General features: G+C 46.5%; 1 protein-coding gene across 1 annotated transcript; it reads right to left on the reverse strand.

The window, feature by feature from the left end:
• Positions 1–2,679: 2,679 nt before the first annotated feature.
• On the reverse strand, positions 2,680–13,020 carry LOC128419089 (C-factor-like). Its single transcript, XM_053399426.1, has 6 exons — positions 12,829–13,020; positions 10,401–10,461; positions 7,300–7,487; positions 6,902–7,060; positions 4,582–4,692; positions 2,680–2,938 (listed from the first exon to the last, which is right to left on the reverse strand). The coding sequence occupies exons 1-6, from the start codon at positions 12,973–12,975 to the stop codon at positions 2,825–2,827; spliced, it is 780 nt and encodes a 259-aa protein (XP_053255401.1). The 5' UTR covers positions 12,976–13,020; the 3' UTR covers positions 2,680–2,824.
• Between the last annotated feature and the right edge of the window lie 4,804 nt (positions 13,021–17,824).

Below are 17,824 nucleotides of genomic sequence, written 5' to 3' on the forward strand. Positions count from 1 at the left end.
AGTTTGCAAAGATTCTTTAAGATGCTCTTGCTGGGCATCTCTGTTGGCTGAACCCAGGTTTCTCCCCACACACACACCTTCAGTGAGGTAATTTCCATTTGACTTTGGTTTTGCCACCTGGTCACATGGTCAGCCCATCCATAGGATAAGGCAAATGGTTGTTCCTGGTGGATCATTTGCAAGGGAGCTTCCCACTGCTGCTGTGACACGATTCCTTTCTCCACAGTAGCTGACCTTCAGTCCCCAGCCAGCAGTTTTGCTGAATAACCAGGGGGTGGGTGGTTTGGAACTTTAGAACTGCATGGAACAAACCTCTGCCCTTTCAGAGTTGCCAGTGGCTGAGTTGGACGACGTATGCAGTGGCTGCTGGCAAACCCCAGGACGATTTCTCAAACCAGCAAAATGGTCTGAATAGAGGTTGCAGGTGTGAGAGGTGTGCCCCATGCGTCTCAAGGGAAGGAAAAGTCTGGAGGAGGTCTTGTGCTTTCCCCAGAGTGATCAGAAGCACTCCTGCTTAACTCCCCCTTCTGCTTCCTCAGCTCCACAGACTGGGGTAGACTTGGAGGCCTGGACCATCGACTCCCACCCATGGTCCAAGCCCCAAGACTTCCTTTCTCCTCCTCTGAATGAAAGTTCTGCCTGCCTCCCCATCCCTTCTGCCTTGGGCTGCCTCTGTAGACAAATCTCTTATAAGCAGCTACTTATAAACTAAGGAAATCATGGATCCAAAGCTGTTTGCCCTCCTTTTCTAGCCTACACTTCACTTTATCAGTATTACATGCAGTTCTGCTGCCTCCGTTTGTACTTTTTGACTTCACATGCCACAGTTGGAAGAAACTGGATTTATTTTGTGTTCTGTTGTACAAAATAAAATCTGTACCTTTTTCCTTCTGCTGATTTCTGCAGTGGCTGCGTGGGTGGAGCTTTTTCCTTTTCCTTTCTGTGTTTGTGTTTCTGGCCCCCTAAGCATCTCCCAACCCAGGTTGTTGTTGCGTTCTGAAGGTAAAGGAAGGACTTGGCCAGCAAGACTCTGGGAGGAAGGGCACATAATAATCTGCCACACCCTGGCCCAGGTCCCTTTTATTAACAAAAGAACTTTTAACACAGCATTTGTAAGAACCAATCAGATTTCCTCTGAGCATTTCAAAAAATCCCCACGTGGGACAAAGTCAGATCAGCGGAATCCTTTTAACTACAAAGAAACTATTTCCTACTTGAGCATCCATACATGATTAAGCCAAATAAACAAGAACCAAGGAGGAATGCATTTAGGAAGCCCTTACCATCTCTAGGTATACTCTGTTCCTGGCCCTTAAGATCGATCTAAAGATCAACAAAAGCTACATCAAAGCTGCCTCCTTATCTTATGACCAGGACACCTGGTGAAGCAACTGGTTTGTGTACAGATTTGTCAAGCCTAGAGAAAATGGGGCAGAGATGCAGAGGCTTGTGGAATTGATAAGAAATCATGTCAAATGACTCCAGCCCAGTCAAAGCAATGCTTTCATCACTGATACAATGGCTTGCTTCATTTTTTCATCATTCCTCATAGCAATCCCACGTGACCACTACAGGTTATCAACCATCACCTGGCGGGTAGGGAGCAGCCAGGCAGCCTCTCAGGTTGCACTCGGTGAGCTGACATTCATCTTCATGGATGAAGGTGGTGATGGTATAGCAGAAGTCATTAAAAAAACCCCCACACATTTCCTAATCTTGGAACTGCATTCCAAAATTGTCTCTTAATAGATACTGCTGGATCCAGAGGTATAAGAAGTATTAGAATTGGCTTATTTCATGTATTTTCCTTAAATTTGAACTGACTTTTATATTGAAACACAGAATGTAATTCTGCAATCTCAGCTCTTGTTTGTGACTTCCTGACTCCAATGGTCTGGTATAATGAGCCCCCCCCCCGCACTTGGGCCCCATTTGCGCTACACATTTAAAGCACTATGCTGCCACTTCAAACAATCCTAGCTTCCCCCAAAGAATCCTGGGAACTGGAGTTTGTTAAGGGTGCTGACAGTTGCAAGGAAACCCCTAGTCCCCTCCCAGAGGTACAGTTCCCAGAGCACCCTGGGAAGACCTGCAGCCTCTTCAAGAGAGCCCTACAGTTGCCACCAAGGATTGGCATATTCTTCATAGATGCATTTACCACCTCAGGCCTTCTGTGGGCATACAGTGCCAAGGACAGGGTCTCACTGATGAGACAACCCCCCTGTTCTCGTTGAGAGTCGGGGTGCCACTTTCCCTCCACACAACGGGGTTTTTCTAGGCTTAGTTTCTCCTGCCTCAGGTGAAATTTTTGAATGATGCTCTGAGAGGTCACTGGACAAAAGAGGAGCCTTTGAAGAATAACACATTTCTTCCACCACAATAAATCTTCCTGAGTTTCAGGTGCCACAAGACCCTATTTAGGGTGTGTATTTAACATTATTGTGCACTTCTTGGTGTTCTAGCATGTATGAATGGGACTTTTAAAAATTGTTTTCAAAACTAGATATAGTTACCTGGCTTTAAGGCTTAAGAACTTCAGCCGTCTCTGGTCTAGGTCAAGATTTTACCAGTTTTGGGGGGCCCTTTCTATAGATGAGAGGTTGGGCAGTTTTGTAGCTGGCTTTAGCAATTTGCTAGTGAAGGAGACAGCACCCAGAAGGTCAACAAACTACTACCAAAGTCCAATCCAATAACTACTTTTATTGCTTTGCACCCTGAGTAGCTGAAGACCCCAAACTGTGGCTCTTCCCGTCTCCTGTGTGAATCTGGCATGCCCCTCAGGACTTCTGGAAGGCCCTCATCTTCTGCCTTTGTATCCTCTTCCTCACCAAGGGACAGTTTGTCCTTCCCAGTCTAAAAAGGTTCCGTTGTCCTGGTCAGAGAGGCGGGAAAGCACTTGGATGATCCCTCTTGTGCTGGAGGCCACACTCAAGACTCCCTGGAACAAAAAAACGACATCATGCTGCATTATTAAGTGGCCAAAAGCTGCCATCTGTTCTACCAGCAGCTCCACAGAGGTTCCTGGCATTCGCAGAAGCAAGGCTGGCACCTCCTGGGGACGTGCCTGCTGCAAGAATCTGACAAAGCAGCCTTCCTTCAGGAGTGCCAGCCCATTGCCCTGTGCATGCTGGAGTAGCCTTGCCAGGCAAGGGACGAGGCAAAGGATGTGGGGGTGAAGGGCTGCAAATGGGATTAGAGGGGAGGGGAGCTGAAGGCTGGGGTGTGGCACCACACCAGCCTGGGTGGAGGGCATGGAATTATTGAGACAGGTGGAAGGAGGCGCCTCGGGAAATTGTGGTGTGCCCCCCTCCCCCCAAAAATTCAAGCTAAACCTTGCTTCAAGGTATAAACTGAGCCCAATTTCAGCCTCCCTCTCTCTGCTTCGGAACTGGTAGGAGGCCGTGCTGCACCACTGCTTCTCAGAAAGAAGAAGCTATGTTTCACCCCTGGCTCTTACAGCTCCTTCCTCTGATACATGAACTTGTTTAGTGGGGCTGGGAGAGACCCTGCCGTACGTTTCCATGGGGCTGCAGCACAGCCCTGCTCCCCTTGGTCACAATGGCTCCCCAGAGCTCTCACAAAACAGCCCAACTCCACATGGTTCCCTGCTTGTGTTCCTGGTGGGGCAGAGGAAGAGGGCAACCGGCAGCCCTTTTGGCCTTGTTTCATGTGGAAAGGAAAAGCCCCACCTACTCCTGGTTCTGGCTCTGCCCAGTACCACCCTCTGGCCCCTGACAGATGACTCTATGGGAAAGTGGCCTTCAACAAGGAAATAGACCGTCTCCTCCCCCCTCCTACTTGCCTCCTTCCTGAGTCATGGGATGCCTCCACCCTCCCCTGCTTTATGCTGCCTATGGGTGTTAACCAGATGCCATTCTGGTTGGGCAGCATTTCTTAGCCCGTCCATAGGTGTCAACAGCAGCTACAGATGATGTGAAGGAGCACACCAAGGAAACCAGGGGATCCAGCTCCTTGATTGTATTAATGATGAACTTGAATTTTTGTTCAACTCTCACCTCAGCCTCATCCCATGGAGACATTTGCATCTTGGAATCTGACCAGCAGGCCCCAAAACGCTGTCATTGGGGGGGGGGGGAGGTCCACTCAAAAGGTGCTCAGAGGGAACTGCTGCATGGAAACCTTGCAGACTGCGTTTCCCCTGCTGCCGTTGACCTGGATGAGGCTGACCTCATCTGTGACCTCCTGCCAGTGACTGTGCAGTCCAGGAAAGTAAGGATGATCATGTGTGGGTGCTGCTCTCGCTTATTTAATATTCCCTAAGTGCCTCTTTCCAAGCTCCCACAACAGCTTAACTGGTCTGTATGTGAAAGCTTGTGCCTTTTTCATCCCATGGGTACACAAGGCTTCCCCTGAGGGTTGTAGAATTCACTCCCCTCCCCTTTCTGTGCATCCTCTCTGTGACGAAGGTAGCGAAGTCCAGGAGGGTCTGACATCAAAATCCACCCTATATCGTTGCTCAGAAGTGGGCCCTGAGGATTCTTCTTTGGAGATGGTCAGGCTGAAGTCCACAGTGCCATGTGCCCCCCACCCCATTCCATTATCACTTGGGCTGGTGCCTACCTGCTCTACTCCAAGGTGGGTCTTCACTCCTCCAGGGTGGATGGAGACACACAGGATCCCATAGGGGCCATACCCGAGAGACTGGCAGCGCGTCAGCATGTTCAGAGCTGCCTGCAGAGGCAGAAGCACAGTCAATTGGGGCAGGAGAGTTGGGACCTATTGGTTCAAGGGATGCCTAGCCAGTTTGAGGCTGCAAGAGGGGGTTACCTTGTTGCCTGCTTTCATGCCCTGGCTGGTTCCAGCCGTCTACAAGCATCTTGTGGCTCTCAGGCCATGGAGCACCTATCCCATCAGTGCCTGACAGAACCATCCATGGCCTGGAAGGGCGGTTGGGCAGCTCTGGGGGAGTCATATGCTTGCTGGTTTGCATGTGGAGGGGTTAAGACCATAGAGCTGTATTGCTGATAATCCAACTCAGACTATAGAAACATAATTGGCAGAGAAGACTCTGTGTTGTATCATTTCCTCTCCTCTCCTAGGAGGGAAGAAGCAAAAGAAGCATTTTCTGTCCTCTCTCCCTCCTCACTCACTCTCTCTTCAACCAGCCATGAAGGGGGACCTGCCTCTGATCACTCCTGAGGCTGTAAACACAAGTATTTTACCTGCCTTTGGTTCTAATGCTGTTGCTGCTATGGATGAATGCTTAACTGTGAGTAAAATATGTTTCCAACTTCCTTTTCAGTCTGTAGCCAGTTTTTTTGATAAACGTGGCAACTGTTATAAGAATTTTAAGGTCTTACATATATAAAATAAATGTTCATAAATGTACCAAGCAAACACACACACACACACCACATGGCTGAATCCCACAGAAAAAGTCATGAAACCATTTTGTCCCTCCCAAATTGACCTCAGATATTTCTCTGCAAGGTTGAAGGAAATGGGAAACCTCCCCATTTTCTATTTGTTCACAAATCCTCTCTTAAGGGCACATTTAAGATATGAATAGGGTGAGCCTGTGACCTGGATTCAGGAATTACCATAAGTAGTTATCACCACAAAAGACTAGCCAGGCTCTCCAGGTAAACCCATTAACAGCCAGGTAAACCCATCAACAGGTTTCCTGCCGGCCCCTTCTCTATGATGTATTGGGGTAGGTTTTTGGGCTACACCCTTCCTGTGATGTATGTATGATGTTTCTGGGGGTGGTCTTGAGCTCCAGGATGGGGAATTTCAAAAGTCTATATAGGAGTTCTTGGTCCCTCCTGCCTCCAGTGTGTGGTTGTGAGCACCCTGTTGCAACAGTTAATAAAGATCAGGCTTACTAGCTGCTTTGCTTCTCAATATTCTCTGGTTGGCCTCTGTTATTTTCTCCTACCAATAGAGAACCTACAAAAGGTCTCTACAAGGGCTCTTGGGTACCCCATAAGGAAAAAGGAGCCGTTTTTTCTTATAACAATTTGGCGAGCCAGGCAGGAGTTTCAGTTGCCCAGATTCTGGGGGCGAGGAAGGACTGGTGATCCAGCGCGCACCAGGCCATTTGCCAGGAGGCGCCACCAGTCCTCCAGCGATCCCAGAGTCCAGAAATAACGAGTTCCAGCGGGTCTAACCAGAGGAAGCAAAGCTCGATCGGGCCAGCCTTAAACAACCAGTCAAGAGATCCCAGGATCGCCAGGAACAGTGCATGCGGAAGTGAGTATGAGAGAGAAAATGGGGAATTAAGGAAACACAGGAAACACGGGTAGTAGGCGAACTAACCGCAGCAACTAAAAATCTTCTCTATCTTTACTATCCAGTAACAAAGGGGGGAAATCAGCCTAATGCTTTCAATTAAACTGCATAAGATGGGATTTAAAGTCTGTTCAGCCTGTACTTTTAAGCACAAGTGGTAAGCTGAACCTATTGTCTGTTAACACCGCCCCCCGTGGGTCTGTAGGGGGATAAAATATAGTTAATTGTAGCCCATCATCTACCTCATAAAACCTAGCAAGCTCTTTGCCTCCCATGGGGCTGCTAAAGAAAACCCTGTGTGCCCTGAGCAAAGGTAGAATTGATGGATCCCAGGCTCCAGGGAGCACCCATCTCATTAGCTCCCAGTCGGCCTGAGAGGCCTCTGCCATTCTCTGCATTTTATATCATTTATTTGCTTTAGTGTTTTGAAATTGTAATCTACCTTAGGCATTAAATACATTAAATAAACAAACCTATGTGTCCTCATAGACAGTACAGTGTGCCTCAGATTCACCCTGTGCCCCACTCATCTTTCACTTGGCCTAAAGACCTTCTCTCTCTCCCTCTCTCTCTCTCCTCCCCACATCCCCCAGAAGTGGTACTTCAGGGCTCCTTGGCAGGAGTCCAGCCTCTCCCCCTCCTTTCCCACCTTGCTGCAGCGGTAGCTGACGTCTTGCCTCCACTCCCACCCGTCAACAAGTGAAATGGAGCCGTAGCTGCTGGACATGTTGACCACGGCGGCTTTGCTGCAGCTCATCCCGCCGTGCCTGCTTTGCTGAGCTGCCATTTTGAGCAAAGGCAAGAAGGCCTGTAAAGGGAGAGAGAAGCAGCACCCATCATCCATTGTTGTGCTTCACCCTACAGACCCCCACCCCTCTCATTCTCTCTCCTGCTAAGAAGCCTCAATTCTTTCCTCCATTCTTTTCAAATTAGCTGGAGACCCGCTTCCTGCTGCTTCCTCTGAGTGGGAAGAGGCCCAGAGCTGGAGAACTGGCTTATGAGTAGGACTGGTGGCCTTCCAAGGCTTTTAGCCAACTCTTTCCTCACCTGACACACCAGCATGGGCCCAATCGTGTTGGTGGTATATAGGGACATCATGTTCTGGGCGTTCTCAGAGCTCAGAGTTGTTTCACAAGCCACGGCAGCATTATTTATTAGCAGGTTGAGACCACAGCCTGCCACATGCTCTTCTACTTTCTTGGTAGCTTCCTTGATGCTGTGAGGATCTGTGACATCTAAATCAACAGAATTTAGTAAGTTTGCCAGCTGCTGCCACTCTGCTCCTTCCCATGGCAAAAAGCAAAATATTGCTGTGGTAATTCTGCAGTTGTGGAGAACCAGGAGAGGGTTAAGGAGAATGGAAAAGGTATAAAGGTAAGAACTGAATTAAAATCTCTCTTTTGCCACTGTCTCTTACCCTAGCGGGTGGCGCTGTGGTCTAGACCACTGAGCCTCTTGGGCTTGCTGATTGGAAGGTCGACGGTTTGAATCCCCAGGACGGAGTGAGCTCCCGTTGCTCTGTCCCAGCTCCTGCCAACCTAGCAGTTTGAAAGCATGCCAGTGCAAGTACCGTATTTTTCGCTCTATAGGACGCAATTTTCCCCCTCCAAAAATGAAGGGGAAATGTGTGTGTGTCCTATGGAGTGAATGCAGGCTTACGCTGAAACCTGGAGAGCGAGAGGGGTCGGTGCCTGCAGCCCGAAGCCTGGGGAGTGCAGCGCTGCACACCCCAGGCTTAGGGCAGCTATCTGCAAGCCTGCGGAGCCCGGCGGGAGTTCCCGCCGGGCTCCTAAGGCTTGCAGATAGCTGCCTGCTGTCCCCGAAGCCAAAACAGCGAGACGGGGCGCTGCGCGCAGCCTTTGAACTGTTCCCCAACCTGCTCTTGTTTGTTTTTTTTTAAAAAAATGATATTTATTAAAATTTCAAAGGAAATTACAAAAATAATAAAAAAATAGAGAAAAGAAAACAAAAGATACAAAATACAGAGAAAATAAAAACAATTAAAAATAAATCCATCTTTCCATGTCTTGCCTTTCATTTACTTGTTTCCCTGACCTCCTCACACCTCCCTTTTTTGTATTCCAGTTCGAATGGTTAATTCAGCAAATCCTTTCCCTCTTTGTTTTTATCTTAATTCTTTATCTTAACATATTATAGCTTTATATTTTCATCTATTAACAATCCATTTTTACATACTCCTTTTTAACATTGTTGCTAAAACCGCTTCATTTCATTCCGACATCATTTTAACATTCATTAATTTTACAATGTTTCTGTAGATAATCTTTAAATTTCTTCCAGTCTTCTTCCACCGACTCTTCTCCCTGGTCTTGGATTCTGCCAGTCATTGAAAGAATGTGCCTTCATTATCTTTACATTTCCAACATTTATTATCGGGCAAATGGTAGATTTTTGCAAGCTTGACTGGTGTGATGTACCACCTGTATATCATTTTCATAATATTCTCTTAAGGCATTACATGCCATGAATTTCATGCCTGTGGTCCACAACTGTTCCCAGTCAGCAAACATAATGTTATGTCCAACATCTTGTGCCCATTTAATCATAGCAGATTTAACCGTTTCACCCTGAGTATTCCATTTCAACAGCAAGTTATACATTCTTGATAGTATCTTAGTTTTGGGGTCTAACAGTTCTGTTTCCAATTTTGGTTTTTCCACCTGGAAGCCAATTTTTTTGTCCAGATTGTAAGCCTCCCTTATTTGATAGTAATGAAGCCAGTCTCGCACTTTGTCTTATAGTTTCTCAAAACTCTGCAATTTCAATTTGTCTCCTTCTTGTTCCAAAATCTCCCAATATTTCGGCCATTTGGCCTCCATATTGAGCTTTTTCTGAGCCTTCGCTTCCATCGGTGATAACCACCTTGGGGTTTTGTTTTCAAGTAAATCTTTATATCTTATCCAGACATTAAACAATGCTTTCCTGACAATATGATTTTTAAATGCTTTGTGTGCTTTAACCTTGTCATACCACAGATATGCATGCCACTCAAAAACGTTATTAAAGCCTTCTAAATCCAAAATGTCTGTGTTCTCAAGAAGCAGCCATTCTTTCAGCCAGCAAAATGCTGCTGATTCATAATAGAGTTTAAGGTCTGGCAGGGCAAATCCACCTCTTTCCTTTACATCGGTTAGTATTTTAAATTTTATTCTGGGCTTCTTGCCCTGCCAGACAAATCTAGAAATGTCTCTCTGCCACTTCTTGAAACAGTCCATTTTGTCCAAAATTTGCAATGATTGAAACAAAATAACATTCTTGGCAATACATTCATCTTTATAACAACAATTCGACCTAGCAAGGAAAGCTTCAAATTTGACCATATTTCTAGATCCTTTTTCACTTCTGACCAACATTTCTCATAATTATCTTTAAATAAATTTAAGTTCTTAGCGGTCATATTAACCCCCAGGTATTTTACTTTCTTAACCAGTGTTAAACCTGTCTCCTTCTGAAACCTCTCTTTCTCAATCGGTGTTAATTTTTTCTCGAGAACCTTAGTTTTTAACTTGTTCAACTTAAGTCCTGCCACTTGACCAAATTCTTGAATCAGTTCCAATACTCTTTTAGTACTAGATTCTGGCTCCTCCCCAACCTGCTCTTGAACGCACCTTGAACGCACCTTGTTTTTGAGGGGGAGAACAAGAATTATTATTTTTTAAAAAAAAAATATTTCCTGTTCTCCCCCGCCTATGGTCCAGTGTGTCCTGTAGAGCGAAAAATACGGTCGATAAATGGGTACCGCTGCAGTGGGAAGGTAAACGGCATTTCCGTGCGCTCTGGCTTCCGTCACAGTGTTCCGTTGCGCCAGAAGTGGTTTAGACATGCTGGCTGCATGACCCGGAAAGTTGTCTGTGGACAAACGCCAGCTCCCTTGGCCTGAAAGCAAGATGAGCGCCTCACCCCATTTTTGCCTTTGACTGGTCTTAACCGTCCAGCAGTCCTTTACCTTTTTTTACCTTATGATAGCCTGCCTCAGAGCGTTATGAAGAATAAAGATGGGAATTGTTATCTGCTCCCTGCGTTCTTTGGAAGAGGTGGAGGAGTTTGGAAAGACGAGGAGCAACAAGAAATGGATTGCCAATGGGAAGGGCAGTGTAAGGCTATTATAGTTCATGGTAGGTACATACCCAGTTGAAGTAGAACAAGAGTTGAGACATTTGAATACTTGCGAGCCATTTCCTTTAATACCTGGAGAAAGAGAAATCAGTTTGAGAAAACAGGCAAGTTTTACATGCTAGTCCCTAGTAAGCACTTGCTCCAAAATTCAAAAGCAACTGGGCTATGTCTTGGGGGGGAAAGAGATAAATGGAATCCCTACACATTCCATTTGTGTAGGGAGTGGAGCAGGCACCGGTTATATCAGGCCCAGTTTCAAAGTCACATTTTCTCCTACTCCCTGCCCCAGCTTCCATATTATTTTTATTATTACTATTTTAATATCGGGCTGGGCTGGGTGTTCATCAGTATGCAGATGACACCCAGCTCTACCTCTCCTTTAAATCAGAACCAGTGAAGGCGGTGAAGGTCCTGTGTGAGCGCCTGGAGGCGGTTGGAGGATGGATGGCGGCTAACAGATTGAGGTTGAATCCTGACAGGACAGAAGTACTGTTTTTGGGGGACAGAGGGCGGGCGGGTGTGGGGGATTCCCTGGTCCTGAATGGGGTAACTGTGCCCCTGAAGGACCAGGTGCGCAGCCTGGGAGTCATTTTGGACTCACAGCTGTCCATGGAGGCGCAGGTTAATTCTGTGTCCAGGGCAGCTGTCTACCAGCTCTACCTGGTACGCAGGCTAAGACCCTACCTGCCCACGGACTGTCTCACCAGAGTGGTGCATGCTCTAGTTATCTCCCGCTTGGACTACTGCAACACGCTCTACATGGGGCTACCTTTGAAGGTGACCTGGAAACTGCAATTAATCCAGAATGCGGCAACTAGACTGGTGACTGGGAGTGGCCGCCGGGAACACATAACACCGGTTCTGAGAGATCTGCATTGGCTCCCAGTACGTTTCCAAGCACAATTCAAAGTGTTGGTGCTGACCTTTAAAGCCCTAAACGGCCTCGGTCCTGTATACCTGAAGGAGCGTCTCCACCCCCATTGTTCAGCCCAGACACTGAGATCCAGCGCTGAGGGCCTTCTGGCGGTTCCCTCATTGCGAGAAGTAAAGTTACAGGGAACCAGACAGAGGGCCTTCTCGGTAGTGGCGCCCACCCTGTGGAACACGCTCCCTTCAGATGTGAAGGAAATAAGCAGCTATCATACCTTTAAAAGACATCTGAAGGCTCAGGGAAGTTTTCAGGGAAGTTTTTAATATTTAACGCTGTACTGTTTTTAACACCTGATTGGGAGCCGCCCAGAGTGGCTGGGGAAACTCAGCCAGTTGGGCGGGGTATAAATAATAAATTATTATTGTTGTTGTTGTTGTTGTTGTTGTTGTTGTTGTTTTATTGGCTTTACAGGCCAAGGGAGCTGGCATTTGTCTGCAGACAATTTTTCCAGGTCATGTGGCCAGCATGACTAAGCTGCTTCTGGTGCAATGGAACACTGAAACCAGAGCAACTCACGGAAACGCCATTTACCTTCCCGCCGGAGCGGTACCTATTTATCTACTTGCACTTTTTGGCGTGCTTTCAAACTGCTAGGTTGGCAGGAGCTGGGACCAAGCAACAGGAGCTCACTCCGTCGCAGAGAAGGTTCTGCATGGGGTCACAGGTGGCAGCTGTGACCGGCCACTTTCTACTACAAATTTGCATAGTTTTAGAATGGAAAGGGATGGTGGCTTTGCTGCTTTACAACTGCACCCATCACTGGCTCCATTTTAACTTCTAACTTTTAACCAAAACTACCCAAAACACATCAGTACTTAGCTCAGCCAACACAAACTGCTTTTGAACCAAATGCAGATAAATGTTGTATATATTAATTAACAGAATCCCTATTGTTGCAGTGTAGTCTTGTACAACATGAATGCAATGCAGGAAAATGATTATTTGGTATATCTTCAAGAATGCACATACAACACCCACCCATTGGAAGATTTCAAAACCATTCCATTCAAAAATGCCCAGAGTTCAGTGGTTAGAGCCACTGGTTTGCATGCAGAAAGTCCCAGGTTCAGTTCCCAATGTCATCTCCTAGAAGAGCTGGAAGAGACTCCCAAGCCTGAAACTCAGGAGAGCCATTACTGCCATTGTAAACAACACTGAGCTAGATGGATCAATAGGTCTTTCAGTGTCAGGCAGCTTCCCATGTTGCTCATTTCTCATTAGCTCCTCCAGTGTAGCTGTTCCAAATAATGGAACACTCTCTGCCTGCTTGAACCCCGATTTCATTAATTTCCTCCCCTGTGTAAACAAACCATCTATTGAAGGAGCCTTCTGAAATCTCCTGGCTCTTGGCCCTCCCTGTTTTAGCTGGTGCCAATTGGAGTAAGGTTGGCTCCCATCTAGCCTTCTCTGTATTCTTACCCAGATACTCAAGAGGTATAATGGATGGATATTTTAGCCAGTGGATTGGCCAATGTCTAACTGTTTCATCCCAATCTTCAGGTGCTTACCTGACCTTCAGGTCCATCTGGATGCCGGCAGGTGGCAAAGATGAGCTGAGGTGGATATGGCAGCTGGAGAAATTGCTCCACCAAGCCCAGGCCAATCCCCCGGTCGCTTCCTGTCAACAATATGCTCTGAATTCTGAAATCTTCCATGTTGTCTGTCAGTCTGTCTGTCTGTGTGTGTGTCTCCTCTGACTGGAGGAACTTAGGTGGAGTGGAGATATCTGGGCCATAAGAGACACTGCCCATCTTCAGCTGATATCCATGGTTATGCAAGTTTGCAAAATGTAAATTAAGTTGTCTCAGCACCAGAGTAATCACACACGAGCAGCTTTAATTTCAGCAACAAGAAACTATTTAAAATGATGCATCACCCAGATGTGTCAAGATCAGGTGTGGCCTGAATGATGTTGAGGCATTTGAAAATTAGGTCTGATCACACCATCTTCCCTGAAAAGCATTAGCAGTGGGTGTTTGATGATGATGTTGATGACGATATGATCAGTTTGGAGAGGTCTTGCTGCAGCTCATAGAATCATAGAACTGGAAGGGATCCTAAGGGTCATCTAGTCCAAACCCCTACAATGTCGGAATCTCAACTACAGTATCTATGACAGATGTCCACCCAATCTCTGCTTAAAAACATCCAAGGAAGTCCATGGCCTCACGAGTGAGTCTGTTCCACTGTCAAACAGCTCTTACTGTCAGAAAGTTCTTCCTGATGTTCAGTTAGAATCTCCTTTCTTGTAACTTGAAGCCATTGGCTAGAGTCCTACATTCTGGAGCAGGAGAAAACAAGCTTGCTGCATCCTCCATGTGACAGCCTTTCAGATCTGAGGATGGCTATCATATGTCCTCTCAGTGTGCTCTTTTCCAGATTAAACATATCCAGCTCCCTAAACTGTTCCTCATAAGGCTTGGTTTCCCAACCCTTAATCATCATTGTTGCCCTCTTCTGCACATGTTCCAGCTTGTCAATAATCTTCTTAAATTATGGTGCCCAGAACAGGACACAGTATTCCAGGTGTAGTATGATCTGTTGATGCAGCCTAGAATAACATTAGATTTTGTTTTGCTGCTGCATCACACAATTGACTTGCGTAAAACTTGTGATTTACTAAGATCCCTAGATCCTTTTCACGTGTACTACTAGTAAGACAGGTGTTCCCCATCTTATATTTGTGCAGCTGGTTATTCCTGCCTAAGTGTAGAATCTAACATTTGACCCTACTGAAATTCATTCTGTTAGTTTAGGCCCAGTTTTCCAATCTGTTAAGGTAATCTTAACTCCTGTTTCTGTCTTCTGAGGCATTGGCTACCCCTTCCAGTTTGGCATCACCTGCAATTTTATAAGCAGGCAGAGGGCCTTCTCAGTAGTGGCGCCCACCCTGTGGAATGCCCTCCAGTCAGATGCCAAAGAAATAAATAACTATCTGATGTTTAAAAGACATCTGAAGGCAGCCCTGCTTAGGGAAGTTTTTAAGGTCTGATGTTTTAATGTGTTTTTAATCTTTTGTTGGAAGCTGCCCAGAGTGACCGGGGAAACCCAGCCAGATGGATGGGGTATAAATTATTATTATTATTATTATTATTATTATTATTATTATTATTATTAAGCATTCCCTCAATTCCTTCATTCAAGTCATTTATAAAGACACAACAACTGTCCCAGGGCAGAACCCCACTTGTCACTTTCCCCCCAGGATGATGAGGAACCATTAATGAGTACACTTTGGGTTCAATCAGTCAACCAGCTACAAATCCATCTAACAGTTACCTCACCCAGCCCACATTTTAGCAGCTTTCCTTTGCCTGTGTATAATGAAACCCAAGAGGGCATGATCACTTCCTCCCAAGGTTCCCTATACTTTCACCTCGTCAGTTTCTCCCTTCTGATGAGGACCAGATCCAAGAGAGATGACCCCTTTGTTGTTTATTCCACCTTCTGGGAAATGAAATTGTCAGTGAGTCAATGGAGGAATTGGTTGGATCTTACATTCCTGGCAAAGTTAGAGTTCCACTCCTGCCTCTGTCCCCCTCCGTAGGGAGTCACCTGTCATCACCACATGTCTTTTCCTTCTCTGGAGAGTGGCAGGAATCGTTCTCTGCACTGTATCTTCCACTGCCACCTTGGTGTTTTCTGAGGTCTGCAACCGCTGTACTTGCATGGAATCAATTTTGTAGCTCCAGAGACACAGCATGGCTGCTGACAGTCCTGCTTTTTTGTGCCATGTTCCTCCAGGGGTTTGTCTCCTGCATTGGGCAATCTTCCTCCTACCTAAGGGCACCCCGCCTGTATCTCTCTCCCCAGACAGTCTGCTCTAGTGCATCAGGTTAGTGCACCAGGTTAGTAAGTTAACGCAGGTAAGCAATTTTATGTAATTAAAAAATACCATTGCAAAGAAGCCAGGGCAGCTAATGACATACAGTCTATACAGCCATAAAGGGAAGATGTCGTAAGTCCCAACCACATATCAAGTCATTTCCCCTCCTACAACTAGGCAGCGCTGCTCCTTTGTTCTCACTGTCTCTTTGTTTTGAATTTAAGTATCACCTGCCACCTGTGGGTAAAAGCCTCAGCGCCTAGGGCTTGCCGATTGAAAGGTTGGCGGTTCGAATCCCCGCGGCGGGGTGCGCTCCCGTTGCTCGGTCCCAGCACCTGCCAACCTAGCAGTTCGAAAGCACCCCCGGGTGCAAGTAGAAGAATAGGGACTGCTTACTAGCGGGAAGGTAAACGGTGTCACGCTGGCCACGTGACCCGGAAGTGTCTCCGGACAGCGCTGGCCCCCGGCCTCTTGAGTGAGATGGGCGCACAACCCTAGGGTCTGTCAAGACTGGCCTGTACAGGCAGGGGTACCTTTACCTTTTTATCACCTGCCACTGGCAGATTTTCTCTTACCACTTTTTCCTCTTGTATCTTAAACTACTTAGGACTTTTTTTCCAAAGGATTTCCAAGTAGAGTGGGACTCCCTTAAACTGGGCTCATTGGTTCTTGGGTTTGTTTGTTTTTACTCACCTTCCTGGTATTTCGTCTTTTGTCTTTTCTCACCCTTCCTTCTCAGGCTTTATAAAATCGCCACATCAGTTACCAGTAATAATCCCCAGCATCAAATCAAATCAAAATGACCAAAGGCTCAGCAGTCTGAGCCTCATTTGTTCCATAGTCTGGTGCCTCTTGGTTAATCTGGAGATCTCCTGCACCAGTAAGGTACTCCTGTATCTAATATTGGTGTTGTTGATTGTTGACATTTGTCTGTCTTGAGAGTCAATGGAGTGCACCTCCGGGGGTGGAGTCAAATCTCTGTGTTAGCAGCGCCAAAGTGACCTCCCTGAGGAGCAAGCCTGGGTAGTGTGTATGGAGGTCCTTGGTCTCACTGATGTGGTCCAAAGGAAAGCAGAGCAATATGTTTGGCATTGGCTTGGCTGCAGGAGTTGCCAGAAGGAGGTGTACAAGGTACCATCCAACCATCTTAGGGACTCCACTCCAGATTCTGTAGGATTTATTGTGTAGGTGGACCCACTATTAGTCTCATCTGTTCAGTCCGCCTTTCTTTCCACACAGAGGAAGTCCCTAACTCACCGAGTTTAAGACCCCTCGGCTACGCTAACTTGGTTTAGCCAGCCAGTAGAAGCCATTCCAAGGATGTGGCCGCTTCTAGGAGCCACAGGGCAGCTGTCTACCAGCTCCATCTAGTATGGCGGCTGAGATCCTATCTGCCTTGCCAGTGGTAACCAGAGCATGTATCCTTTAGCCAGGATAGTGAAGCTGCTGCATTTGCAAGCTCACTCATCTGTTGTCCAATCAATACTAGATAATGGGCATGTGCCAGTCACTCACCAGCTGGAAGAATTTATTGTGCCCTTGGGATGTTTTGTATTTGTTGGTACTAAAGGATTAAGAGGTAACAAGTCGCTCTCCTGCCTTCTTCAACCGCTGCACGAAATTCTCTGCTGAGATAAGATTTATGGCGTTGGACGCGCACTGGATGTTTACTTAACATTAAACTAATTAAAGTTTAATGGACAGGTTATGGCTGTTTGTACGTCAAGAAGGAGATAAGGAGTGCAGTTCAGAGTGATTTATGAAAGGACTGGAGCAAAAACAGAAGCGGTTGCCGACAACGAAAGCCTTCAAAGCAGCTTGAGTCCTGCAACATGCCTAGAAAAAGTTTTAAACAGGCACTGCGCAGTTTGTACTCGCTGGAAGACGTCTTATTCCTCAAGGAGCCACCTCAGCAACTGGGAGACGGTCTACAGGTGTGTGAGTACTTACAGGAGGAAGTCTATATGACACCACCACCAGGTTTTGAAGGAGACAAGCCAAACCAGGTCTGGCGCCTACACAAATCCATTTATGGGTTGAAACAGTCTGCCCGTAATTGGAATTCCTGCTTAAACGATGCTCTAGAGAGCATGGGGTTCAGAAAGAGCACAGCAGATGCGTGTCTTTATCTAAAGGGCTCGGGATGTGAACAAGAAGCAGTTTTGATATTTGTTGACGATTTATTATACAGTGGAAAGGACGATAAACTTGCACAACAATTTGCCACAAAGCTTGGAGAAAAGTTTCAGATAAAATCACTAGGCACTGTATCTGTTTATCTAGGAGTTAAAATTCAGCAAGATGAAAATGGGAACTATTGGCTCAGCCAAGAAGCTAAGATCCAGCAGTTGCTGGAAAGGTTTAAAATGGACGACTGTGCTGGTGTTAAAACCCCAATGGAGTTAAGTTACACAAAGGATGCTCAAGCCGAGCAACAGGCAGAGTTCAGTAATCCCGGGGTTTACCAGCCAGCGATAGGCAGTCTACTCCACATTGCACAGTGGACTCGGCCCGATATAACATATGCTGTCAACATGCTGTGTAGACAAGCTGAAAAACCATCAATGCATGCTTGGCAAGGAGTAAAAAAAGTTTTAAGGTATCTCCAAACTACCAAAAGGTTTCGCTTAAAACTATCAGCAGAGGGCAGCACACAGCTTGAATGTTGGGCTGACAGC

This window comes from Podarcis raffonei, chromosome 8 (genome assembly GCF_027172205.1).
Source record: "Podarcis raffonei isolate rPodRaf1 chromosome 8, rPodRaf1.pri, whole genome shotgun sequence".
NCBI lineage: Eukaryota > Metazoa > Chordata > Lepidosauria > Squamata > Lacertidae > Podarcis > Podarcis raffonei.